This window comes from Chlorocebus sabaeus, chromosome 2 (genome assembly GCF_047675955.1).
Source record: "Chlorocebus sabaeus isolate Y175 chromosome 2, mChlSab1.0.hap1, whole genome shotgun sequence".
Taxonomy (NCBI): domain Eukaryota; kingdom Metazoa; phylum Chordata; class Mammalia; order Primates; family Cercopithecidae; genus Chlorocebus; species Chlorocebus sabaeus.
The window spans coordinates 100,062,948-100,090,367 of NC_132905.1; the positions used below are offsets into that span (position 1 = coordinate 100,062,948).

Genomic DNA, 27,420 nt, shown 5'->3' on the forward strand with positions numbered 1-27,420 from the left:
CTAATGTGACTTAAGATTCTGAAGCATTAAGATTTTCAGCAATAGAAGACATCCCTAGAGTTTGAAATACATGTTTTTTACAGATCAAATTTCTCATACCTGAGACCTTAAGAATTCTTAAGTGACATGAACCTAGCACATGAGAAGACAGCTATTTTGTTTGAAGAAATGAATCAACAGCTAGGTGTAGTGGCTCACGCCTGTAATCCCAGCACTTTGGGAGGCCAAGGCAGGTGGATCACTTGAGCCCAGTTCAAGACCAGCCTGGGCAACATGGCAAAACCCTGTCTCTACAAAAAATATACAAAACTAAGCCGGGCATGGTGGTGTGCGCCTGTAATCCCAGCTACTTGGGAGGCTGAGGCAGGAAAATTGCTTGAACCTAAGAGGCGAGGGTTGCAGTGAACCAAGATCGCGCCACCACACACCAGCCTGGGCGGCAGAATGAGACTCCATCTCAAAAAAAAAAAAAAAGATAATACAGGCTTTCTTTTTAAGTGAAAAGGTGTTCTGGAATTAGTAACAGTGATGGTTGCAAAACCCTGTGAATATATCTAAAAATCACTGAAATGTACACTTTAAATGGGCAAAGTTCATGGTATGTGAATAAAATTTCAATAAAGCTATTTTAAAAATAAACTGTAAGCTGGGTGTGGTGGCTCACGCCTGTAATCCCAAAACCTTGGTAGACTGAAGCACGCAGATTGCCTGAGCCCAGGAGTTCAAGACCAGCCTGGGCAACATAGTGAAACTCCATCTTTCTCACACACACAAAAAAACATTAACCAGGAATGGTGGCACGCCTGTAGTTCCAGCTACTCAGGAGGCTGAGGTGAGAAGATCAATTGAGCCCAGGAGGTCGAGGCTGCAGTGAGCTGTTATCACACCGTGCCCTCTAGCCTGGTGACAACAAGGCAAGACCCTGTCTCAAAAAACACAGAGACGCCGGGCGCGGTGGCTCAAGCCTGTAATCCCAGCACTTTGGGAGGCCGAGACGGGCGGATCACGAGGTCAGGAGATCGAGACCATCCTGGCTAACACAGTGAAACCCCGTCTCTACTAAAAAATACAAAAACCTAGCCGGGCGAGGTGGCGGGCGCCTGTAGTCCCAGCTACTCCGGAGGCTGAGGCAGGAGAATGGCGTAAACCCGGGAGGCGGAGCTTGCAGTGAGCTGAGATCCGGCCACTGCACTCCAGCCTGGGCGACAGAGCCAGACTCTGTCTCAAAAAAAAAAAAAAAAAAAAAAAAAAAACACAGAGACTGTAGTTGCTTTAAAAACATGACTTCTGTATGCTATTTGGTTCCAGGAAATAAGATCACGTCAATTTTTTCTTTTTTAAAATGCCAGAAGTTTAAGGGAGAAAAATGGAACTATGGTAAACAGACTATAAACTATCTTACTGGAGAGTCTAAAATGAAGCAGGTCTATCAATGTACCTTAACACAGCTTGAAATGACAACTTTTAAATGCTTTTGGACTAAGACTGTTGCCAAGTAGTATGGTTTGGATTTGTATCCCCACCCAAATCTCATGTTGAACTATAATCCCCAGTGTTGGATGAGGGGCTTGGTGGGAGGTGATTATATCATGGCGGTGGAATCCCCCTTGCTGTTCTCATGATAGTGAGCTCTCAGGAGATCTGGTTAAGTGTGTGGCACCTCCCCCTCGCTGTTCTCACGATGGTGAGTTCTCATGAGATCTGGTTAAGTGTGTGGCACCTCCCCCTCACTGTTCTCATGACAGTGAGTTCACGAGATCTGGTTAAGTCTGCAGCATCCGCCCTTGCTGTTCTCATTATAGTGAGCTCTCAGGAGATCTGGTTGTTTAGAAGTGTGTGGCACCTCCCACTTTGCTGTTCTCATGATAGTGAGTTCTCATGAGATCTGGTTAAGCGTGTGGCATCTCCCCCTTCACTTTCTCTTCCTCCTGCTCCAGCCATGTAAGACATGCCTCCCTCCCCTTTGCCTTCTACCATGATTGTGGGTTTCCTGAGGCCTCCCCAGCCATGCTTCCTGGCTTCCTGTACAGCTGAGCCAATTAAACCTCTTTATAAAGTACCCAGTCTCAGATATTTCTTTAAAGCAGTGTGAGAACGGACTAATACACCAAGTTTATGGAATAAAAATTGAAATAATCAAATCTAAAGTTTCAATTTAAAATCATGAGCAAAATAGACTGTAAATCCAAGCATTAAAACATAAACCTACACTTCCGAGTTCCCATCACACATGAGGAATACCCGGCCCTGGCCCACAACTCTGCCCTGCCCACTCCACCTCTTGGAAACCCCACAGGGGAAACCCTTCCTGACCTGCCACGACTCTCTGGGGACTGCTCCTCTCCATCCGGCAGCACCAGCACCAGCTTCCAAAACACATGCTCCTGCCTCCCAGGGAGGTGCTCAGCCACAAGGGACGGCAGGTCCAGAGATGCCCACGCCACATCACTGGGAGGAACAGACCCCTGAGGATTAGCCAGTGTGTGAGGCCCTCGCAGGAGCAGCACACACATCCTATAAGCAGGAAGGGGCAGGCTGGAGGAAAATCAGGATCAGAGGTTGAACTGCAAACTAGAAACCAAGTCTGGAACTCACTGAAGAGACCTCAGTTGGAGATGCATGAGGTGGGCTGCTAGTGTGACAGATTGGGGAACGGGGGGATCACCAGGGGATACGCAGAAGGGTGCGGCATGACAGACCTCAGCAGCTGCTGGTAGAAGTGCTGAACCTTCATCTGGTGAGCCGTCTTGTTTCTGAGCCGCCTCAACCTGCAAAGGAAAGCAGAATGACAGTGTTACCACAGGAGCTTAGTGAAAAGTACTGGCTAGTGTCCCCTGGGGAATACTCAGGAGACTGAAAACACATTTTCTGCCAAAGAAACGGGTTAGAGGATTTGTTCATTCCACAAATATCACATTAAGTATCTGCTGTGTGCTGGCTGTGGGAGATTCAACAATAAGACAAAATCCTGCCGTTCAAGAACATAGGCTCTCATGGGGAGAGAACAGCATCTCTAAGTGGCTAGCCTGGCATGTGCGAGGTGTCGGCACCGTGGGCAAATGCTGCCAGGTGGGTCTGGAGCTGGGTGCTTATTGCAGTCTCATTCAGGGTGGTCAGGTGGTATGTGAGCAAAGACCTGAAGGAAACAGGGAGAGCCAGCATGACAACTTCTGGAAACAGCAAAGGGCATGGCTCTGCCAGGCCACAGCTGGACCTGGCATATTTGGGGAGAGCAGTGAGGGCAGCGGGGGAGGGGTTGGGTCCACAGTACAGAGACTCAGGGAGCTCTAGGGACGCCACTAAGAGGCAATGCCACCGAGAGGCAACGCCGCCTGGCTGAGCTGTCGGAGGATCCCTCTGTTCTGGTGCTGAGGATGCGAGCAGGGCCCATGGTGGAAGCTAGCAGACAGACAGATGCTGCATCAACATTCCAGCGAGGTGGGGAGAACTGCCATGCCCTCGGTGAGTTCTGAGGGCAGAGCTGAGGATGCTGGGTCTGAGAGATGCAAGCCCAGGTTTGTGCCCTAAGCACAGGAGGACAGGATGGCATCCTATGAGCAGGAAGGGGCAGGGTGGGGGAAGATCAGGTTCAGAGGTTGAACCGTGAACTGGAAACCAAGTCTGGAACTCAGGGAAGAGGCCTCAGTTGGAGATGCATAATGGGGGCTGCCAGTGACAGACAGGGGTGACAGGGCTATCACCAGGGGGTGTGCAGAAGGGAAAGGCAGAGGGCAAAGGTCTGGGCTGAGGGGGCAGAGTGGAGAGCTCAGAGAAGGAGACTGAGGCTGACAAGGGCAGCTACGGAGTGGGGACACAAGAAACCATGACTCCAGGAGGAGGCCAAGCTGCTATGTGAAGGCAGCCGTGGGTGAGAGGAGGCAGCCCCAGCCCTGGCCTCACAGAATGCCTGCAACAGGCTGGGACTGCCACCCACCCACCCTGCCTGCGCGGAACCTGATGGGGCCAAATGAAACCCACAAGACAGTTTTCAGAGGGAACATCCCGTGATGACCAGCAGGGTGACGAGACATGACATGAGGCCCCAGCGGTATGCCTGCTAGGCCGTCCAGGCTGCCTCCCCAGTCCCCACCCACCACCACTAGGAGGCTGGGGAGCCCTGAGGCCAGGCAAGAGGGGGCACCTACACGGGTTCTAAATAAAGGCCATGCCCAGCATGGCCAGGAATGCAGGCTGAGGGGGGTCCTGGCATGGCCCTGAGGAGCTGGTTCTGCTCGGGATGACCAGGAGGAGTGGCAGGGAGGACCAGGGCCACACCAAGGGGCCTCAAGAGGGAAATACTGGAGGGTGGAGGTGGAGTCTGGAAGATGCTGCCACAGAAAGGGGGCAGTGTGTGAAAGAGATGGCGGGAGGAACAGAGGGATGGGGCAGGGATGGAATGGGGAAGACACAGGCCAGCGTGGACCTCGGGCTCCTCCAACAAGGATGGAAGTGGCAGGTACTTAAACTGGGACGAGCAGGAAAAGAACAGGTGATGCAGAGTCAGACTCAGGCACCAGGGGTGATGCAGAGTCAGACTCAGTCACCAGGATGCTGAGTTGAGTCTTTCAAGCTGAACTCAGAGCTCTGCTTTCCAGTGGAACAAGTCACACGTCCACAACTGTGGGAGACGACCTTCAAAATGCAACCCTGTGCCTGTCCTTGCCTCCAGGCTTCACCTATCTTCACCCTCCAAACACACACATTAATTCAGCTCCTGGTAAACCAAGTCGGGGCAGGGGAGCCCTGACGAGGCAGGCGGCAGTTGATGCTGACCTGGTGCAGGAGATGCCCAATCTCCCTGCGTGGCCCAGGTCCAGGAGGCCCCTGGCCAGGTTCTCCTCAGCAATGGGGCACTCTGCACTGGGTGCCAGCGCCCTCAGCCGGTCGCTCACGTCCACGCAGCAGGGCGCAGCAGGGAAAGCCCGCATCTGGCGCCTCAGTTTCTTGCGGGCTGCGACAGCTTCCCTCCACCTGGGGACATGAAAACGTATCATTACAGTGTTTTCAGGGTCTTCAAGCTGAGAAACACATTGGAGTCAGAACTCAGGAATGGGGAAGGAAGGACATCAACTGAGTGTGGTGAGCAATGCGACTACTGAACGTTGTTAATACTGAATGGGCTTTGGAGGCTGACTTGGCAATACGGATCCAGATCTAAGATACATATACCCAGTTGGGTGCAGTGGCTCACGCCCGTAATCCCAGCACTTTGGGAGGCCGAGGCAGGCGGACCGCCTGAGCTCAGGAGTTCACGACCAGCCTGCACAACACAGTGAAAACCCATCTCTACTAAAATACAAAAAATTAGCCAGGCATGGTGGCGGGTGACTGTGGTCCCAGCTACTTGGGAGGCTGAGGGAGAATCACTTGAACCCAGGAGGTGGAGGTTACAGTGAGCTGAGATCACGCCACTGCACTCCAGCCTGGGTGACAGAGCAAGGCTCTGTCTCAAAAAAAAAAAACCAAAAAAGATACATAACACTCCTTGACCCACAGCCACCGATAGGAATTTATCTCTACACACACGTGCCTGTGTGCAAACGGGTGAACTGTCTGTCTGTACAACGACAGTCACCGCGACAGTCTTTACCAGAGCTAAAAAGAGAGCCACGGCCAGGCTTGGTGGCTCATGCCTGTAAATCCCAGCACTTTGGGAGGCCGGGGCGGGCAGATCATGAGGTCAGGAGTTCGAGAGCAGCCTGGCCAATATGGTGAAACCCCATCTCTACTAAAAATACAAAAAAACACAAAATTAGCCGAGCATGGTGGCGCATGCCTATAGTCCCAGCTACTCAGGAGGCTGAGGCAGAAGAATCGCTTAAACCCAGGAGGTGGAGGTTGCAGTGAGCCATGATTGCACCACTGCACTACAGCCTGGGTGACAGAGTGAGACTCCGTCTCAAAAAAAAAAAAAGAAAAAAAAAAGAGAGCCACATGAAAGTCCATCAACAAAAGACCAGGAAGGTCATTTATGGTACATTCTCGCACTGACCTCAAGACCACTGGCAACGGGGACAGCTCAGCACACTGCTACAGCCAGGCCTCCACCTCATATCAGATGGAGCAAAGGAAGGCTCAGAGCAAAGCAGGGATCATGAGCCCATTTGTGCCAACAGCCACAAGAAAGGACAGAAAGTCTCTGGACGGTTCTGCAAGCAGCTGCTGCTCGCACCAGGGACAGGGGTCTGCTGTAGAAGGAAGACTCACTTCTCCCCATACTCCCTTTATACTGTTCCAACTGCCAAGGACACTATTACAGATTTCAAATTTATTACGAAATGAATCATACAACACACATAACACATATACGCCCAGTTATAAGATTACTAAATCATCGAGCACCTGTGCACTTACATCCAGTCGAGCAGTTGTGGCCATGAGAGGCACCCCCTCCCATTCCCAAAAGTAATCACCATGCTGAGATTATGATCATTATTTTCCTTCTTTTGTTCAGGGTTATACCACTATATATAAATCCAAAACAGCCTATTTGGTTTGAATATACACTATTTGTATATTCCCTATTAATTGCTTTTTCTCCACTACTTATATTTTGAGAATCCACCCTTATTGGTGCATGCAGCCATAATCTGGCTTGTTCACAGGTGTCTCCCAGCACCTAGTGCAGTGGGCAAATGGCAGGCACCCTATAAACATTAGTTGACATGCAGAGCAGCCACCACACCCCAATCTAACTCCTGACTGTTCCCCTTAGTTTATGTTGTGTGTGTGTGTGTGTGTGTGTAATCAAGTATTTCTGAAATGCAGTATAATCCAATGAAAGTCTATTTTAGGTATTCATTGCTATAACATTTTCCCTGATCCTTTTACCACTGAATACAGAAACTGAGGGTTCAAATATTTTGAATTTGGTAAAAGACTCTTCCCCGTGTGTGTGGATTTCGCCTGTAGGAACACAGGACTCACCGCTGTAGATACTTGCAGAAGCACTGAAGCTCCTGGAAGGTCTCCTTTGCAGCCTGGAAGATTTCCTCCACGAGAAACAAGTCCACTAGATGGGCACAGACGTCCTCACAGCAACGGGCCACGCGGACCCTCTGGTCTGTCTCTAATGCATTCCTAAGAAACAGGGTAATCAGCATGGAAGACACTGCACTCGGGGCCCACAGACACTGAGGGCTTGCTTTAAAAGCCCAAGAGTCAGCCGGGCGCAGTGGCTTATGCCTGTAATCCTAGCTCTTTGCAAGGCCAAGGCGGGCAGATCACTTGACGTCAGGAGTTCGAAACCAGCTTGGCCATCATGGTGAAACCCTGTCTCTACTAAAAATACAAAAAATTAGCTGGGCAGCCGGGCACGGTGGCTCATGCCTGTAATCCCAGCACTTTGGGAGGCCGAGGTGGGCAGATCACGAGGTCAGGAGATCGAGACCATCCTGGCTAACACGGTGAAACCCCGTCTCTACTAAAAATACGAAATATTAGCTGGGTGTAGTGGTGGGCTCCTGTAGTCCCAGCTACTCAGGAGGCTGAGGCAGGAGAATGGTGTGAACCCAGGAGGCAGAGCTTGCAGTGAGCCGAGATGGCGCCACTGCACTCCAGTTTGGGCGACAGAGCAAGACTCCATCTCAAAAAAAAAAGAAAAATAGGCCAGGCACGGTGGCTCAAGCCTGTAATCCCAGCACTTTGGGAGGCCGAGACGGGCGGATCACGAGGTCAGGAGATGGAGACCATCCTAGCTAACCCAGTGAAACCCCGTCTCTACTAAAAAATACAAAAAAACTAGCCGGGCGAGGTGGCGGGCGTCTGTAGTCCCAGCTACTCGGGAGGCTGAGGCAGAAGAATGGCATAAACCCGGGAGGCGGAGCTTGCAGTGAGCTGAGATCCGGCCACTCCGGATTTTTTGAGTGTTTTTTTGAGACTCCAGTGTCAAAAGAAAATAAAATTAGCTGGGCATGGTAGTGCGGGCCTATAATCCCAGTTACTTGGGAGGCTGAGGTAGGAGAATCACTTGAACCCGGGAGGTGGAGGTTGCACTGAGCCGAGATCATGCCACCGCACTCCAGCCTGGGTGACACAGCAAGACTCCATTTCAAAAGGAAAAAAAAAAAAAAAGTGCAAGAGTCAAGGCCGGGCACAGTGGCTCACACCTGTAATCCCAGCACTTTGGGAGGCTGAGACAGGCAGATCATGAGGTCAGGAGCTTGAGACCAGCCTGACCAACATGGTGAAACCCCATCTCTACTAAAAATACAAAAATTAGCCAGGTGTGGTGGCGCATGCCTGTAGTCCCAGCTACTCAGGAGGTGGAGGCAGAAGAATCGCTTGAACCTGGGAGGCGGAGGTTGCAGTAAACCCAGATCACGCCACTGCACTCCAGTCTGGGCAACAGAGCGAGACACTGTCTCAACAAAAAAAAAAAAAAAAAAAGTGTAAGAGTCTGCATCCTCAATACTAAAATGTAATTCCATCTTCACTCTAAGAGAAGCTTTAACACTTAAACTACAGACACCTAGAAAGATGGGGTAAAAAGAATTAAGTGGTACAGGGTGCCAAATTATAGGTCCATAGGAGCCCTTGTAACAGTTAATAAACCTTTATCTTAATAAAATCGTCAGAATTTTTAATTATTTTAGAGACAGGGTCTCACTATGTTGCCCAGGCTGGAGTACAGTGGCCCCCACAGGTGCAGTCACAGCATACTACCCAGAACTTCTGAGCTTCAGTGATCTTTGCACCTCAGTCTCTTGAGGAGCTGGAACTACAGGTGCCTGGTGTAGAATGTGTAAATGATGATGCAGACAACCACAAAATCTTCTCATCAGCAACGTCTGACATGTGCAATCGATTGGAAGTGTCTCAAATATATGATAAATGCCAGTGGCTAGTAAGGATGGCTGACTATGGTCATGTGGTGGCAGGCCTCAAATAAAAGAGAATTTTAATAATAAAATTATATCAGCCAAGGGAACACAGAGGACTGCATCAAATACATTTGGTCACAAAATCAAAGTAGCTTAGACAGGCAGGACACATTTCCAATAGCCCATCCTCAGTGGCGCGAGACACAGCCTAGGGCAGTGCCAAAGCTTAGTCTCCCAGCACAGCAAGCCACCAGTGTTTCGCTTACTTCAACTCCTGGGAGCAGGTTTCCCTCACAAACTCCATCATCACGTGTTCCATCAGCTCCACGGCCAGGCCCTGGCTCAGCTCACTTAACACCAGCTCTCTCTCTTGTTTTAACCTACAGGGAAGATAAAAAATACACAAGGGTAATGTTTAGGAATAAAAATAAGTGCTGTTTGTTTCACTCCCTGGACATGCAGACAGGGATTGAGGTGCTGCCTGAGTCGGCAGGCCACCCCTACTCCAGCTCCCCTGACACCACCTCCCTTCCCCTGCCTCTCCTGGCTGGGAAGGGCCACTGCTCACGGGTAGGTGAGCTCCATCCACCCCTTGGACTGAAGTGTAGGAGGGCATGAGTGGGTCAGCAGGGGTGGACAACAGCGGGAGCATCGCGGCCAGGGTCAGTTCTTGCCTGTGTCCACATTGAGCTCCTTATCTGTCTGCATGGACAAGACACACTCACCTTTCTTCTTCAGCCCGCTGCCTCTCCTGCTCCCTTCGCTCCCTTTCCTTAGACACTTCTTCAGCTGCAATGTGCCTCAAAATGCCCGTGGTTGCAGCTGTTAACAAATCCTCCACAGCAGCATTGGAAACACTAAACAGAGCAAAGGGGACAGCATTCAAAATCAGAGGCAAGGCGGGGCACGGTGGCTCACGCCTGTAATCCCAGCACTTTGGGAGCCCAAGGTGGGCAGATCACGAGGTCAGGAGATCAAGACTATTCTGGCCAACACGGTGAAACCCCGTCTCTACTAAAAATACAAAAATTAGCCAGGCGTGGCAGCGCATGCCTGTAGTCCCAGCTGCTCAGGAGGCTGAGACAGAATAAATGCTTGGACCCAAGAGGCGGAGGCTGCAGTGAGCTGAGATCACACCAATGTACTCCAGCCTGGGCAACAGAGTGAGACTGTCTCAAAAAAAAAAAAAGGAGAAAAAGATCAGAATAAAAAAGTCAAATCACTAAACATCTAACTTTGACAAGGAAAAAAAAAACCACATAGGTTGAGTGTCCGTAATCCAAAAATCTGAAATCCAAAATGCTCCAAAATCTCAAACTTTTTGAGTACATGTCATGCTTTTCAAAGGAAATGCTCACTGGAGCATTTTAGAATTCAGATTTTTAGGTAAGAGATACTCAACTGGTAGACATAATACAAATATTCTGAAATCCAAAAATATCTGTAATCTAAAACCCTTGTGGTCCAAGCATTTTGGATAAGGGATATGCAAACTGTACTTTGTTTGACTGCCAGCAGAAAAATTAAGCCCACTGTTAGAAACACACAATCTACCTAAACTGACTCATGAAGAAACAGAAAAATGTGAAAAGACCTATAACTAGTAAGGAGACTTCCAAACAAAGAAAAGTATAAGACCAGAAGGTTTCACTGGTAAATTCTATTAAACACTAACGAAAAAATAACCACCAATCTTTTTCAAACCCTTTCAAAAAACTGAAGGGGAGGGAATATTTACTAACACATTTTATGAGGCCAGCATTGCCCTAATACCAAAGACAGACCAAAGCCACTATAGGAAAACTACAGACTGACCAGGCACAGTGGCTCATGCCTGTCATCCCAGCATTTTAGGAGGCTGAGGTGGGAGGACTGCTTGAGCCCAGGAGTTCAAGACTAACCTGGGCAACACAGAGAGACCCCATCTCTACAAAAAATTTTAAAATTAGCCGGGTATGGTGGCATGTGCCTGTGGTCCTAGCTACTTGGGAGGCTGAGGTGAGAGGATGGCTTGAGCCTAGAAGATCAAGGCTGTGGTGAGCAGTGATTCTGCTTCTGCACTCGAGCCTAGGTGACAAAGTAAGACCCTGTCTCAAAAAAAAGGAATAAAGAAATAAAAAGGAAAACTACAAACCAATATCCCTTATGAATATGGATATAAAAATTCTCAACAAGGCTGGGTGCGGTGGCTCATGCCTGTAATCCCAGCACTTTGGGAGGCCCAGGCGGGCGGATCATGAGGTCAGGAGATCGAGACCATCCTGGCTAACATGGTGAAACCCTGTCTCTACTAAAATACAAAAAATTAGCCAGGCGTGGTGGCAGGCGCCTGTAATCCCAGCTACTTGGGAGGCTGAGGCAGGGAAATCGCTTGAACCCGGGAGGCGGGGGTTGCAGTGAGCCAAGATTGCGCCAGTGCACTCCAGCCTGGACAACAGAGCAAGACTCCGTCTCAAAAACAAAACAAAACAAAACAAAACAAAAAAACAATTTAACCTAGAAAGCAAAAACTTTATATGTTGAAAACTACAAAGCACTGTCGAAAGAAATTAAGAATGACCTAAATAAATGGAAAGACATCCCATATTCTCGGATTAGAAGATTTAATATTGTTAAGATGACAATACTGGCCAGGCACAGTGGCTCATGCCTGTAATCCCAGTACTTTAGGAGGCCGAGGCAGGTGGATCACTTGAGGCCAGGAGTTCAAGACCACCCCTGGGCAACATGGCAAAAGGCATCTCTACAAAAAATAAAAAAATCAGCCAGGCTGGTGCCCACCTGTAATCTCAGTTACTAAGGAAGCTGAGGCAGGAGAATTGCGTGAACCCAGGAGGTGGAAGTTGCAGTGAGGCTGAGATCGAGCCACTGCACTCCAGCCTGAGCAACAGAGCAAGACTCCATCTCAAAAAAAAAAAAAAAAAAATGACAGTACTACCCAGAACAATCTACAGATTCAACGCAATCCCTATCAAAATCCCAACAGCACTTTCTGCAGAAACAGAAAAACCCATCCTAAAATTCGCATCGTATCTCAGAAGACCCCAAATAGCAAAACCATCTTGAAAAAGAAGAATGTAGGGGAAAATCTTCATGATACTGTCTCTGGCAATAACTTATTGGATTATGACTCCAAAAACGCAGGCAACTTTATGAGAGGAAACTTCTGGAAAAAGTTCTTTATGAGAGGAAACTTTATGAGAGGAAACTTCTGGAGCAGCAGGAGGGGAGCACCAGATGCCACTCACCCCAGGGCAGCAGCTGCGTAGGCAGCGCCCGCAGAGCTGACTTCCTCACAGTCCCTCTGCAGAGCCTCCTGGATGAGCTCATCCACCACCTGCGCCAGGTCCTATGGAGAGACCAGCATGGGGTGGAACGGAACGTCCCACCCAGGGCAGAAATCCTGGGTAATATGTTGTCACCAGTCTGCAGGCGTCTCATGACAGAAGCACATGACCCCTGACACGGGGTCAGCTAGGCTGTTGCAGGAAAGGTGTCCCCTAGCTAATAGAAAGGTGCCATCTGGAGAGAAGGTGCTCTGCAGATGGCCACACAGCGCCCTGGCCCAGTCATCTCCAGTCTACGTCAAGCAGCCTCTGTTCCTGTGGCCACTCCATGCTCTCAGAACTCCCCGATCCCCAGAGAGGCTGGTGCCCAGTGCCTGCCTCAAAACAGCCAGAGTGGCACAATCCAGTCTCACAACCATAGAGTCGACAGGCTCTACTCAGTATCAAGGCACCAGTAGGGGCCATGCCCACCCTGAGGCCACAACCATCAAGGGGCACACCCACCCCCAGGCCAGGCTGGTCAAGGGGTTCACCCACCCCCAGGCCATGCCCATCAGGGTCCACAGCCACAGAGACCACACACACCAGAGGGGACACATCCAACCCAAGGTCATGCCTATCAGGGGGCACAGCCACCCCGAGCCATGCCCATCAGGGGGCACACCTGCCAGGGGACACGCCCACCCCAGGCCACACCCATCAGTGGGGACACCCAACCCCAGGACATGCCCTTCAGGGGACACACCCACACTCAGTCCATGCATATTGGGGGGCCACACCCACCAGGGGGACATGCCCACTCCAGGCCACACCCGCAGGGGACACACCCACCCAGGCCACACCCACCAGGGGGACATGCCCACTCCAGGCCACACCCGCAGGGGACACACCCACCCAGGCCACACCCACCAGGGGGACATGCCCACTCCAGGCCACACCCGCAGGGGACACACCCACCCAGGCCACACCCACCAGGGGGACATGCCCACTCCAGGCCACACCCACAGGGGACACACCCACCCAGGCCACACCCACCAGCGGGACATGCCCACTCCAGGCCACACCCGCAGGGGACACACCCACCCAGGCCACACCCACCAGCGGGACATGCCCACTCCAGGCCACACCCACAGGGGACACACCCACCCAGGCCACACCCACCAGCGGGACATGCCCACTCCAGGCCACACCCGCAGGGGACACACCCACCCAGGCCACACCCACCAGGGGGACATGCCCACTCCAGGCCACACCCGCAGGGGACACACCCACCCAGGCCACACCCACCAGCGGGACATGCCATCCCAGGTCACACACATCAGGGGGCGCACAATGCTGCCAACAATCCCGTCAGAACAGACGGTGTCGAGTCCAGACACGGGCTCAGGCCGGTGCTGTGACAGGAAGCTCCTGAGATGAGGACAGACTCCACAATGAGTCTGAATGGGTGGGCCCCAGATCTGCCACCGGAGGCTGAGTGACTCTAGGCAGGACCCCTCTCTGGACCCTCCTGAGAGACCAGGCGCCACAGCCCCACCTCATGGGGTGATGATAAGGACACTTGTGCACAATGGGCTTCCCAGAGTCCAGACCTAGGAAAAAGAGTCCCTACCTCGTCAGAGTACATGGGCACAGGCTCTGGAGGTGGGGGCTCAGGCTGCACGGGGAGCTGGAAGAGGCTGGGTGCTGCAGACGGGGTCAGTGCCAGGACAGGAGGCAGAGGCACTGGCGAGGGTGCAAGGGCTGGTAGAGACTGTGGGAGACCGGGCAGGGGTGTGTCCGGCTCCACACCACACTCCTCTCCTCTCCCTCCGCCTGGAAGGAAACATACAGGAGAAAACATGGCTGCAGACACAGGGTGCCTGGCACCACAGGGACCAAGGTCTGTGCAGGGACAGCCCCAGGTCACCCACAGTGACCCTGAGGAGTGGCCTGCCCTGCAGGAGACCAGCTACACGGGACAAATACGCTTTGCATGAAAAACAAGCCCCAAGATGTCAGGGAGCCAGGAGGACGGCTTCAAAGCCCTCAGTCCACTCCCAGTGAGAACCATCTGAGCATGGGGAAGAGCCACACCCCTGGGCCCCAAGACAAAACAGGTGCTCAGGCTCCTGGGAGGTGTCCCGGCAGGAAAATGCAGATGCCCAGGCTCCTGGGAGGCGTCCTGATGGGAAAATGCAGCTAGTCCCCTCACTACGACTGCAGCTTCACTCACCCACTGTGTCTGAGCCAGGTCTCTGGGTGCCGACGGGCAGCTCTGCGGCCAGACTCTCCCCGATGTACTTGTTCTGGGAGTTGAAGCTGCACACAGGGGTGTGACAAGGAACGGGGGGCAATGGCCCTCCATTCACAATTTCACCAACCGACACCGTCAGCTTCCTGGTAATAAACACCGACTTCCTGGTCTTGGATAATCCCTCTGGTTCCAGGAATGAGGCCCGGTTCAGCTCCACACAGCTACGCAGACCACAAGAAGACCCCAGAGGGGCGTCACCAAGGGAGAAGGCAGCTTCACCCTCAGTGCCCCGCTGAGTGCTGCAAGCCCCTCAGGCGTCACCACAGCCATGTATAAATAACAGAAAGCAGAGGCCTGGGTCCCACTGCTGCACCCTGGAGCCTCTGTAGGTCCCTGGAACCACTGAGCCCAGCGTGTTAACAGACGCACACTGACTCACTCCTGCCTCCTTGCTGGCTCACCCAAAACCACCTTGTTTTGTGAGGCAGAACTGGAAGGAGGAGACAGGCAGGGGGCAGGTGAGGAGTTACAGGAGGCAGGGTGGGGACCCAGGCACTGGGTATGGAGTGTAAGCTGCGGGTTTCTGAGACAGCGTCTGTGAGTCTCACCACTCTGACTACTAAGTACCGGAGAAGACTCCGGCCTGGCCTGCGGGTGCCTCCATCCCCACCATCACACGCTGCCCGTCATTGGCTGGCAAAGGCAGTCAAGGGAAAGAATAAGGAAGGCCCTAACTTCTATCTTTAGGTTCGTTGGCAACTCATGAAAAGGACTGATTCTGGAGTCACAAAGAACTTGGTCCGAGCCCTCAATGTGCAGACAGCCAGGGTGTGACCTTGGGAACACCCCAGCCATTCTGAGTCTCATGTGATCACCTGCATGGCAGGGGATGCACCTTCTTCAAGTCAGGCAAGCAGAGAGTCCCTCACAGTCCTTTATCAGGATTAACAAGAAAAAAGGAGACAGGGGCCCCGCAGTTCCACTCTCAGCTCTTACCCGTCGGAAACGGTGAGGCCGTGGCAGGTGAGGAAGTCGGTCGCCTCTTCACAGTCTCTGAACAGCAGCATGCGTACCACGCCATCCAGGGGAAAGACGGTGGCTCGCTGTGTGCTCACCGTGTACGCGAAGTTGAGCGCCCGGAGAGCATCTTTGCGGATCTGAAAGGAGGAGCCAGATCACTGCAGTCTCAGAGGAAGGCCCAGGCAGACACTCGCAGTCAGCCCATGACCACAGACATGGCCAGCATGGGGGGCATGGGCTCCTCCTGGGCTGAGTCCACCAGAAGGCGCTTTGGCAACAACGTTCTGCTCGGGGCAATGCTCAGGAATGCGTGCCAAGCAAACACTCTCATAGAGAAGGATGGCTTGTGAAAGTTTTATTTATAAGAGAAATCATGAAACAAACTGTCCACCAACAAGGCCAGGTGAAGTCAGCTGTGCAGCATCCACATGATAAAATGCCAGGAAGGTGCTACGGAGGACCCCAGAGACCATGAAATGCCAGCAGGAAACCAACCCCGTGGAATGACATATAATAGTTGGAGACAACTGTTCATGGCATTCTAACAAGAGCCTTAAAAAAAAAGAAGACCGAGGCCAGGTGCAGTGGCTCACACTGGTAATCCCAGCACTTTGGGAGGCCAAGGTGGCAGGATCGCTTGAGCCCAGGAGTTCAAGACCAGCCTGGGCAACATAGCTACATCCTATTCTCTACAAAAAAAAAAAAAAAAATGGTTTAATTAGTGGGGCTTGGTGGCATGCACCCGTGGTTCCAGCAACATCGGAGGCTGAAGTGGGAGACCTGCTTGAGCCCAAAAGGCTGAGGCTGCAGTGAGCCTTGATCACACCACTGCACTCCAGCCTAGGTGACAGAGTGAGAACCAGTCTCTTAAAAAAGAAGACAATGGGGCTGGATGCGGTGGCTCATGCCTATAATCCCAGCACTTTGGGAGGCCAAGGTAGGCGGGTCACTTGAAGCCAGGAGTTTGAGACCAGCCTGGCCAACATGGTGAAACCCCGTCTCTCCTAAAAATACAAAAATTAGCTGGGTATGGTGGTAGGCACCTGTGATACCAGCTACTAGGGAGGCTGAGGCAGGAGAATCGCTTCAACCCGGGAGGTGGAGGTTGCAGTGAGCCGAAATCACACCACTGCACTCCAGCCTGGGTGACAGAATGAGACTCCATCTCAAAAAATTAAATAAATAAAAATAAAATTAAAAATGGACAAAGGAAAAATATGAAAATGCTAACAAAAATTATGCTTGAGTGCTGGGACTTTGGTGCCTAAGCTGTTAGTCCTCTTCCGATGTTCTTGAATTCAACCAACATTGATCGAGCATTTGCTCTGTGCCTGGCACCGTTTTTAACGCTGAGAGTTCAACAGTGAACAAAAACAAAATCCCTGTCCCCACGTAGCTGACATGCCAGGGGAAAGACCAATGCAACAGAAAACGAACTCATCAAACACACAGAATGGTGATTCAGTGTGGCAGATGGGCAGGGAGAACAGGGAGCACTGGTGGGGGCCCTGCTGAGGGCGGCAGCCAAGCCTCACCTGGCCTTAGGGAGGTGGAGACAGCGCCGTGCGGCTATGTGAGTGCAGAACAGCAGTGGGAGCAGCAAGCACAAAGCCCCTGAGCAGGAGTGCACGGGGTTGCGGGGACAGGAGGCTGCCTCTGTGTGCCACTGCTGGTGAACAGTTTTTCTAAAGAAAAATACCTGAATATCTCTTTTGTTTAAAGTTATTAAAAATGGCCAGGCAAGGTGGTTCACGCCTGCAAATCCCAGCACTTTGGGAGGCCAAGGCGAGTGGATCACCTGAGGCTAGGAGTTCGAGATCAGCCTGGCCAACATGGCAAAATCCCGTCTCTACTAAGTTAGCTGGGCGTGGTGGTGGGCCCCTGTAATTCCAGCTACTCAGGAGGGAGGCTTAGGCAGGAGAATCGCTTGAACCCAGGAGGTGGAAGTTGCAGTGAGTAGAGATCGCGCCACTGCACTCCACCCTAGGCAACAGAGCGAGACTCCATCTCTAAATAAATAAAATTTAAAATGGTCAACATTCTACTAACACTCAATCATCATGTATACAATATTAACTATACTTTTTTAATTTTTATTTATTTTTTTTTTGAGAGAGAGAGGCTCTCTGTCACCCAGGCTGGAGAGTGCAGATCTTGGCTCACGGCAGCCTCAACTTGCCGGGCTCAAGCGATCCTCCCACCTCAGCCTCCCAAATAGCTGGGACTACAGGAGCATCCCACCACACCTGCCTGGCTGATTTTTTTTTTTATTTTTAGTAAATAAAAAAAAGTCCAGGCTGGTCTTGAACTCCTGAGCTCAACCAATTCTCCCACCTCAGTCTCCCGAGGTGCCAGGATGACAGGTGTGAATCAAAGCACCCAGTCAAAATTAACTACAAGTGGCAAGTTGTGGAAACCCTTTTCCTTTACTCCAGAGTATCAGTTCTGTTTGGAAACCTGCAGATCTGACAACAAGGAGCAAACCTGCAAAAGACCCTCCAACCGTGACATGACTGTGGATTTAGTCACTGTTTACAGGAGGCCCTGATGTGTGACCAAATAAATGACCTAGAGCCACAGACTGACCTAGGCAGGTCCTGAGATCTCCCAGGCAGCATCCTCCCCACGCAGTGATCACTATGGGCTTGTGGCAAGGAATCCAGGCAGCCTCGTTGACGCCGCTGCCGGAATGGGCAGCAGAGTGCGTGCGAGGTAAGGTGGCACTCTGTACGGTGGGCCGTGGTCCTGGTCACATCGCACTGAACGCAATCATGCAGGGCCTGGAACAGTAGGTGCCACAGGGGCTGCTCTGTCCTCATCCCCAAGTCCCATGGAACTGGAATGAAAGAACTGACTGGAAACCCCAAGACACAGAATTCACTCTGCGCAAACCTCAGGGGAGGGACTCGCCTTCCCATTGCTTCTGCAACCCTAGCACGCGGCAAAGCAGACACTGAGGCACCCACTAAAGGAACTTAGCGCCATCAGCCTCACTCCAGAAACTTCAATTTAAAACACAAAGCATTTCAAAGTCAGGGACTGTGTGCGTATGAACCACTTCAAAGTCAGGGACTGTGTGCATATGATATGAGATTTTTGCTTTTCAGTTAGTTTTCATGGATGATGACAGTGCTGAATTCCTTTTTTTTTTTTTTTTTGAGATGGAGTCTCGCTCTGTCGCCCAGGCTGGAGTGCAGTGGCCGGATCTCAGCTCACTGCAAGCTCCGCCTCCCGGGTTCACGCCATTCTCCTGCCTCAGCCTCCCGAGTAGCTGGGACTACAGGCGCCGCCACCTCGCCCGGCTAGTTTTCTGTAACTTTTTTTAGTAGAGATGGGGTTTCACCGTGTTAGCCAGGATGGTCTCGATCTCCTGACCTCGTGATCCGCCCGTCTCAGCCTCCCAAAGTGCTGGGATTACAGGCTTGCGCCACCGCGCCCGGCCTACAGTGCTGAATTCATACTATGTTTCGCTAAAGAGATTTTTCTCATTTGAACCATAGAACAGTATTTTCCATTTCACAGCCTTTCCGGATGGTGACCAACGGTGATAACCCCTATAAAACAGGGCAACACCAGTAACCCCTTCGTGGGGCTGCTGCAAGGGTGACACGTCATCAGCCTGAGACCTGCTTTGAAAAGCCTGGAATAGGAAAGCACTTGAATAGCACAAAAACAACCCACTGTCTTCCAACTCTGCAAGCTCAGCTCATTTACTCACCTGATTGAAGTAACAGTGTAAAAGACAAGCATTCAGGTAAGAAGCTGACTGGACCAGTTTGAAAAATCTCACAAAATTATTACTGTTCAATGCAGCAAAAGCCTGAACAGCAAATTTCACCTCGGAGGAGTTTCTAACAGCAGGATGGAACTGTTGTACTTCTCTGTTAATTAAAGGAGAGAAAAGGGGTTGGAATGTTAATTTTAATAAGACAAAATTTTCATGAAGATAGATCTGATAAATAAAAATTTCGCTGGGCAGATGCAGTGGCTCACGCCTGTAATCCCAAAATGTGGGGAGGCCAAGGTGGGAGCATCGTTTGAGCCCAGGAGGTTGAGGCTGCAGTGAGCTGTGACCGCATCACTGTACTCCAGCCTGGCTGACAGAGCAAGACCGTTTCAAGTAATGACGATACTGGATTTCAACCATACTGAGAAGGAGGGTCTTTCTGGTAAAATGTGCCGTTAAATTCAGTTTACTAACTTCAAAGCCGCCACGCTTGGGCTGGTTTGACAAAGGCTTGTTTCAAAACAATAATGAATAAACAAATTCAAAAAGCAATTTAGGCATCAGTTATCAAAAAGTTAAAGTAATGCCAATCGACTGTCAGCTGTGCTGGCTGGTAAAGTCTAAAAAGCAGAAAACTTAACACTTTTTGTTTAGAAATGAACTGATTTTGACTGAATTATACGTGACGAAGAAATGCTTGTCGTGTAGAAAAAGACAATATAGCAATCTTTCATAACCAGTTTTTTTTTGTTTTTTTTTTGAGACAGAGTCTTGCTCTATCGCCCAGGCTGGAGTGCAGTGGCACAATCACAGTTCACTGCAGCCTCAACCTCCTGGCCTCAAGCAGTCCTCTCATCTAGGCCTCCCAACATGCTGTGATAACAGGCCATGGGCCACCACACCTGGTCTTTTTTTTTTTAAGAGATAGGGTCTTGCTTTGTCACCCAGACTGGAGTGCAGTGGCATGATCACAGCTTACTGCAGCCTTGACCTCCTGGGCTCAAGGGATCCTCCCACCTCAGCCTCCCCAGTAGCTGGAACTACATGCGCACATCACCACGCCTGGTGTTTTGTTGTTTTTGCTTTTGTTTTGTAGAAGGGTCTCACCATGTTGCCCACACTATACAAGGCTTAATTTTAAAATTTAAAATCAGCCGGCACGGAGGTTCATACCTGTAATCCCAGCACTTTGGGAGGCTGAGGCAGGTGGATCACCTGAGGTCAGGAGTTCCAGACCAGCCTGGTCAACATGGCGAAACCCTGTCTCTACTAAAAATACAAAAAAACTGGCCGGGCGCGGTGGCTCACGCCTGTAATCCCAACACTTTGGGAGGCCGAGGTGGGCAGATCACGAGGTCAGGAGATCGAGGCCATCCTGGCTAATATGGTGAAACCCCGTCTCTACTAAAACTACAAAAAATTAGCCAGGTGTGGTGGCGGGCGCCTGTAGTCCCAGCTACTCCGGAGGCTGAGGCAGGAGAATGGCATGAACCCGGTAGGCGGAGCTTGCAGTGAGCTGAGATCGCGCCACTGCACTCAAGTCTGGACAACAGAGCAAGACTCCATATCAAAAAAAAAAAAAAATTAGGTGGGAGTGGTGGTATGTGCCTGTAATCCCAGCTACTCGTGAGACTGAGGCAAGAAAATCGCTTGAACCCGGGAGGCGGAGGTTGCAGCGAGCCGAGATCACACTACTGTACTCCAGCCTAGGCAACAGAGCAGGACTCGGTCTCAAAAATAAAATAAAATAAAAATTTAAAATCAATAACACATCTAGATATTCTGCCACACAGTTCTTGAGGAAAATACGAAACCAAAAAAAAAAGAGGTCCACCATTGATAGGGGAATCTCAGAACTAAAGGGAACACTGGCCACCATCAAGCTCAGCTTAACACCACCACAAGCAGAGGGCCAGAGAGCTCGCCAGTGTCTAATTATGGCTCAGACCAGGGTTTTATATTCATTCATTCTCACTACCCCATTCTTAGCATTTTTGTTTCACACAGTTTTTTCTTCTCTTATTACTTAGATCTTTGACAAAACTACCTGGAAACAGGGAACCGCTAACAACCTGGAACTCCCTCTCCTGGTTCACTCACCTGTCTCATGAGGAGGATTCCTTCCTCATTTTCTCACTGGTGAGGAGAAACTGTTCTCAGAAATGAACATGTGGGGCCTACGTCAGATGTGCTGGTCCCAGGGCACACCCCCATCACTCTTCCCCCAGCTCAGCTCAGCCGAACGCACAGCCAGACCGAGGTCCTCTACTATCATCCCAACATCTGCTAACAGAGAGAACGCAGCACTGCTGGCTACTGCCAATCCTCAAAGCTCTTCTCCTGTTTAAAGCCTGCCTTTTCAGTCACCCTAGGGCAACTTTTGGATGTGAAGATTCACCTTAGGATGTCTCCCTTGTTGAGACTGAGCAGAACATTGTAGCCCTGGAACTCCGCTTCGCTGGCACAGAAGACGCCCTTGTTTCTCAGGTCCTGGTACATCTCCTTCAGGCTCTGCAGGCACTTGGTCATGTTCTCATTATTGATCTTGGCATCAAAGGAGGACATGGGCTCCTCACACATGAAGTGGGCACAGTGGATGTGAAACCGGGTGCACTTCTCAATCAGGGACACCGTCAGGGGGTCGCAGAGGTGCTGCTGTGTGATATCCTGGCCACAGGCGAGGGGGAGGATCACACACACATTCCCATGCAAAGAGGCAACTGTGAGAAAGATCATGCTGCGACCTCAATTTCTCACATTTCAATTTGAAACAAAGCCCATGATGCACATTTTAATAGGACTTTGTAGTGACTTAAATAAAAGTCCTTGGGTTTTTGTTTTTTTGTTTTTTTTTTGAGACCGACGCCAGGCTGGAGGCGCAGTGGTGCCATCTTGGCTAACCACAACCTCCACCTCCTGGGTTCAAACAATTCTCCTGGCTCAGCCTCTTGAGTAGCTGGCATTACAGGCGTGTGCCACCATGCCAAGCTAATTTTTACATTTTCAGTAGAGACGGGGTTTCACCATGTTGGCCAGGCTGGTCTCAAACTCCTGACCTCAGGTGATCCACCCACCTCGGCCTCCCAGAGTCCTGGGATTACAGGCCTGAGCCACCGCACCCGGCCCACAAAAGTACATTTTTGTTACAGATAAAATATATAACAGAGTAAAATAAAAATAACTATCAGTTTGACTTTGGAATTTGCATGCATTTTTTAGCGTCCGGGTTGGAGGCAGCCAATACCTTCCGTATGCCACGCGTGCGGTTCCACACGAAGTCGTACCAGTCGCGCAGGCTGCCCTCCTTCTGGTCCATGATCTGGGTCACCAGGTAGTCCATGGTCCTGCTGAGCACTGGCAAGGGCCGCAGCTCGTGGGGCAGGGGCTCCTCCTGATCCGCCGAGGACCGACTGTACTCTTTCACGGCTGCTGCATGGTCCACCTAGAGACATGATGCAGAGACAGGCTGCCCATGTGGCATACCTCCGGCCAGGCACAGTTATGCCTGGGGGGAAAATCACATACACACCCACACAAGATCAGTATTTGAGAATATATTTTTTCGCCGGGCGCGGTGGCTCAAGCCTGTAATCCTAGCACTTTGGGAGGCCGAGATGGGCGGATCACGAGGTCAGGAGATCAAGACCATCCTGGCTAACACGGTGAAACCCCGTCTCTACTAAAAAGTACAAAAAACTAGCCGGGCAAGGTGGCGGGCGCCTGTAGTCCCAGCTACTCGGGAGGCTGAGGCAGGAGAATGGCATAAACCCGGGAGGCGGAGCTTGCAGTGAGCTGAGATCCGGCCACTGCACTCCAGCCTGGGCGACAGAGCAAGACTCCGTCTCAAAAAAAAAAAAAAAAAAAAAAAAGAGAATATATTTTTTCAACATAAAATTTCTGTTAAAAGGTGACAATCAAAATTCAAAGACAAATTGAGAAATGTGACTTTGGCAAATACGACAAGGAGTTAAGATACGAGCACGTCACAACAAACAGGAGGAATGTAAGTGAAGGCACATCTGCCAGGCTCCAAAGCAGAGAGATGGGACAGGAAAGGGCCTCCAGCATTTAAAAGGTCTCAGGTCTGCTCACACATCCGGTTAAGTCTACACAGACCAGAAGTGAAACAGAGACCGGCAGTGAGGACTGCTGAGGGCACAGCAGCAGGGGCCAGCTGCCCACCTGGGGCCACGAGCTACATCTCCCACCTCAAAAGAGGAGGCTGAAGACGTGGCCAAGGGAAGAGGCAGAGACGTACACAGGACGAGCCCCTGGGCATTGCCCTCTCCTGGCGCAGGGGCCCTACAATGACACAAGTTGCTGGGCTGGGGACCCCGAACCAGGCGAAGGGTGTATAAAGCCACCAGCCAGGAAGTGGAGGAGGAGCCCACAAGCAAAATTCACAGAGTCCAAAAGGATCTATATTGGTGCAGCTTTCTAGGGAACTAATTTGGGAAGATACATTGATAATGTTCAGGAAAGGTCATACCCTCTGATGCAGTAATTTAATTCTTAGGATCTGAAGAAAATAATCTAAATACCAGAGAAGCATTACACATAAGATGCCAAACAATATTATTAATAGAACTAAAAATTTAGAAACAGCCTATCTACTAATGGTAAAAATGCAGTTTTGACAGAGCTACTAATAAAATAATATGCTGTCATTTTTAAATGCTCATAGTTTTTACCCTAACAAAGGAAAATGTTCATGATTTTTTTTTTTTTTTTTGAGATGGAGTTTCGCTCTGTTGCCCAGGTTAGAGTGCAGTGGCGCGATCTCAGCTCACTGCCAGCTCCACCTCCCGGGTTCACGCCATTCTGCTGCCTCAGCCTCCCAAGTAGCTGGGCCTACAGGCGCCCGCCACCACGCCTGACTAATTTTTTGTATTTTTAGTACAGACAGGGTTTCACTGTGTCAGCCAGGATGGTCTCGATCTCTTGACCTTGTGATCCGCCCGCCTCGGCCTCCCAAAGTGCTGGGATTACAGGCTTGAGCCACCACGCCCAGCCTTGTGACATAATTTTAAGTGGAAAAAATACACGTAAAATTGTATCTAGAGCATAACCTTGAATGTGTAAAACATAAGCATAGAAACAGACAGGAATAAGATTGTAAAAAGAAAAAAGTTAGCCGGATGTGGTGGCTCATGCCTGTAATCCCAGCACTTTGAGAGGTGGACGTGGGCAGATCACTTGAGCTTAGGAGTTTGGGACCAGCCTGGGCAAGACCCCATCGCTTCAAAAACGACGACGATAACTGGGCATGGTGGAGCATGCCTGCAATCCCAGCTACTCTGTAAGCTGAGTGAGATGATCACCTGAGCCTGGGAAGATGAGGCTATAGTGAGCCATGACTAGACCACTGTGCTCCAGCCTAGGTGACAGAGTGAGACCCTGTCTCAAAAAAAAAAAAAAGAAAAAGAAAAACTATTTTATTTAAAATAACTTGCATCTATACCTTATCATGTTATCATGTATAGGTACCAATTACAGAGTGAACATCTCACAATGCAAAACAGCTTAATATGATTGTTAATAGCCCCAATACCCAACACCCTTTAAAACAAACACCCAAATCAAGTAGATACAGAAATGACAAACGCAGCCCCACCCCTGCGCACCCTGCCCCACTCCACAGGGAGATGCAGGGCTCTACCTGGTCAGTCCCGGGAACCACTTCGAACACACTCAGCTGGCTACGGGTCTCCCGCATGTACCTCTCCTTCTCAGGACACATATCCAGGCAGGTCCCAACAAAAGTCCTCGCTTTGTCCAGATCGGTTCTCTTCACCCGAGCTAAGTGACGTCAAGTAAAGGGTAAGAATGTACCACATGGTTAGCACGAACCTACAGACGTGTATTCTCATAATGATAAAAAGAAATTAAAACACACACACACATTACAAAAGAAAAGAAAAATATGTGTAAAACTCTGAGCCTCAGAGAAAGAGGACTTATGTTCTATTCTGCCAGGCAGTGGGACATCAAAACTCCCAAAGACCCGAGTCCACCTCTTTCTAACAGTCACAGACCCTCACTGCAGACTAAGAGAAAGACGTGAGTCCACCTCTCCAACAGTCACAGACCCTCACTGCAGATAAAAGCACGGGAGTGTCCTCACTTTCAGCCGGAGCTTTCTAACTCCTCTAATGACCTCAACGACAAAAAATCATGGTGCAGGATGTTTACTAAAAGGATTGACTTGTAACAACTGCAAATATTCAAAATATATCACTATTCTAAAACTCTGTCTCAGTATTCACCATGACTTTAATACAGGAATCATACAATGAAAGTTAACTGGGTTCTTACCTAAATAACTTCTATGATTACACTTAGAATTAAATAGTTACAAACGTAGCTTGCAAGTAAATGGAAATGCAACAACTTCACAACTAAAAATATATACTTGTTTTTATTTTGAAAAATTCTAATACCTGGGCTGGGTGTGGTGGCTCACGCCTGCAATCCCAGCACTTTGGAAGGCCAAGGCTGGCAGATCACCTGAGGTCAGGAGTTCGAGACCAGCCTGACCAACACAGAGAACCCCTATTTCTACTAAGAATACAAAAATTAGCCAGGCAGGGTGGCGCACGCCTGTAGTCCCAGCTACTCAGGAGGCTGAGGCAAGAAAATCACTTGAACCTGGGAGGCGGATATTGCAGTGAGCCAAGACTGCACCACTGCACTCCAGCATGGGTAACAGAGCAAGACTCCATTTCGAGGAAAAAAATTAAAAAAAGAAAAATTCTAACACCTAATAATTTCATTTGGAATATAAAAATCACCATCATCAATGATATGATGTATGATGGCAGTTTTTATTACTCTATATATCACTATATTAAGGAAACATGGTGATTAATCGAAATATCCACAGCTTTTAAAAAAAGGAAACTCCAATAGCTGAATTTTTTTTTTTTTTTTTGAGATGGAGTCTCACTCTATCGCCCAGGCTAGACTGCAGTGGCGCAATCTTGGCTCACTGTAAGCTCCGCCTCATGGGTTCAAGCAGTTCTCCTGCCTCAGCCTCCCGAGTAGCTAGAATTACAGGCATGTGCCACCATGCCCAGCTAATTTTCTATTTTTAGTAGATACCGGGTTGCTCCATGTTGGTCAGGCTGGTCTCGAACTCCTGACCTCAAGTGATCCACCAGCCTCGACCTCCCAAAGTGCTGGGATTACAGGCGTAAGCCACCACGTCCAGCATTTTTTTTTTTTTTTTTGAGACAAAGTCTCATCCTGTCGCTCAGGCTGGAGTGTAGTGGCACAATCTCGGCTCACCGTAACCTCCGCCTAGCCAGTTCAAGTGATTCTCCTGCCTCAGCCTCCCTACTAGCTGGGACTACAGGTGTACACCACCGCACCCAGCTAATTTATTTATTTATTTATTTTTTGTAAAGATGGGGGTTTTGCCATGTTGGCCAGGTTGGTCTTGAACTCATGACCTCAGGTGGTCTACATGCCTCGGCCTCCCAAAGTGCTGGGATTACAGGCGTGAGTCACCACACCCAGCTTGGCTGAAATTTAAGAGAATAAAATTGGCAAAGAGGAGCACCTGTGTTTTTTCCTTTTATTTTTGGTCCTTGCATATATTTTTAGTGTTAATAGAATACTTACTTTTTAGTAGGTAATACATTCACACAGTTCAACACTGTAACAGTATAAGGTTGCCCTGTCCGAGATGGAGCACTCCGCCATAACCTCTGCCCTTCAGAATCCAGCTCCCTCTACAGACAGAAGTCCATTCTTTTGCATCCTCCCACTCCTATTTTATACATACATTAGCAAACATATTTGCACATATAGGTACACATACACACAACACTCACTCCAAGAAGACTGGCAGACCATGAAGATCAGACACAGCACATCAGAGGCCCTGAGACTCAACAGCAATAGAGCCCAATGGAAAGGAGTTGCTCCTGCCCTGATGGCACCCAAGAATACGGCCTCACCAGGCCCCTAGAACCTCTGCCACCACGTGCTATACCTTGCCGCATGATCCTGTCTCTCTGGTCAAGCAGGCGGTACTTCTCCTTAGACGTCTCAGCCACAGTGCCTATCAGGGTACTGAGGGACAGCACACATGGCCCGAGGCCCTCAGAGCCGTCAGAGGCCGAGTCAAAAGAGTCTCCCTCGAATTGGTGGGCCTTTAGAAGACTTGGCTTCTTCACTGGAGAGCTATAAAGTAAACACCACACTGAGGGCCCTCGTACCAGGAAGGCCTTCAGAGCATTTTCGTTTCTGAACACGTCCCCTCATCTTTCAAGATTTTATGGTCATCTAAAGCTGAGAAACTACAAGCACTTATTGAGTTTTGAT

General features: G+C 50.1%; 1 protein-coding gene across 3 annotated transcripts in view; it reads right to left on the reverse strand.

Annotated features, from left to right (window-relative positions):
* Positions 1-27,420, reverse strand: part of MCM3AP (minichromosome maintenance complex component 3 associated protein) — a 53,774-nt gene that overhangs the window by 17,924 nt on the left and 8,430 nt on the right. For all 3 annotated transcript variants that reach the window (XM_037984968.2, XM_037984966.2, XM_037984967.2), the window contains exons 6-20: positions 27,089-27,279; positions 24,752-24,891; positions 22,337-22,534; positions 21,491-21,759; positions 19,084-19,246; positions 15,342-15,502; positions 14,325-14,566; positions 13,722-13,924; positions 12,071-12,171; positions 9,548-9,679; positions 9,089-9,202; positions 6,928-7,080; positions 4,774-4,971; positions 2,700-2,768; positions 2,314-2,448 (exon numbers count right to left, since the gene is read on the reverse strand). In XM_037984968.2, the coding sequence (XP_037840896.2) occupies positions 2,314-2,448; positions 2,700-2,768; positions 4,774-4,971; positions 6,928-7,080; positions 9,089-9,202; positions 9,548-9,679; positions 12,071-12,171; positions 13,722-13,924; positions 14,325-14,566; positions 15,342-15,502; positions 19,084-19,246; positions 21,491-21,759; positions 22,337-22,534; positions 24,752-24,891; positions 27,089-27,279 (2,469 nt within the window). The remainder of the gene's footprint in view (positions 1-2,313; positions 2,449-2,699; positions 2,769-4,773; positions 4,972-6,927; positions 7,081-9,088; positions 9,203-9,547; positions 9,680-12,070; positions 12,172-13,721; positions 13,925-14,324; positions 14,567-15,341; positions 15,503-19,083; positions 19,247-21,490; positions 21,760-22,336; positions 22,535-24,751; positions 24,892-27,088; positions 27,280-27,420) is intronic.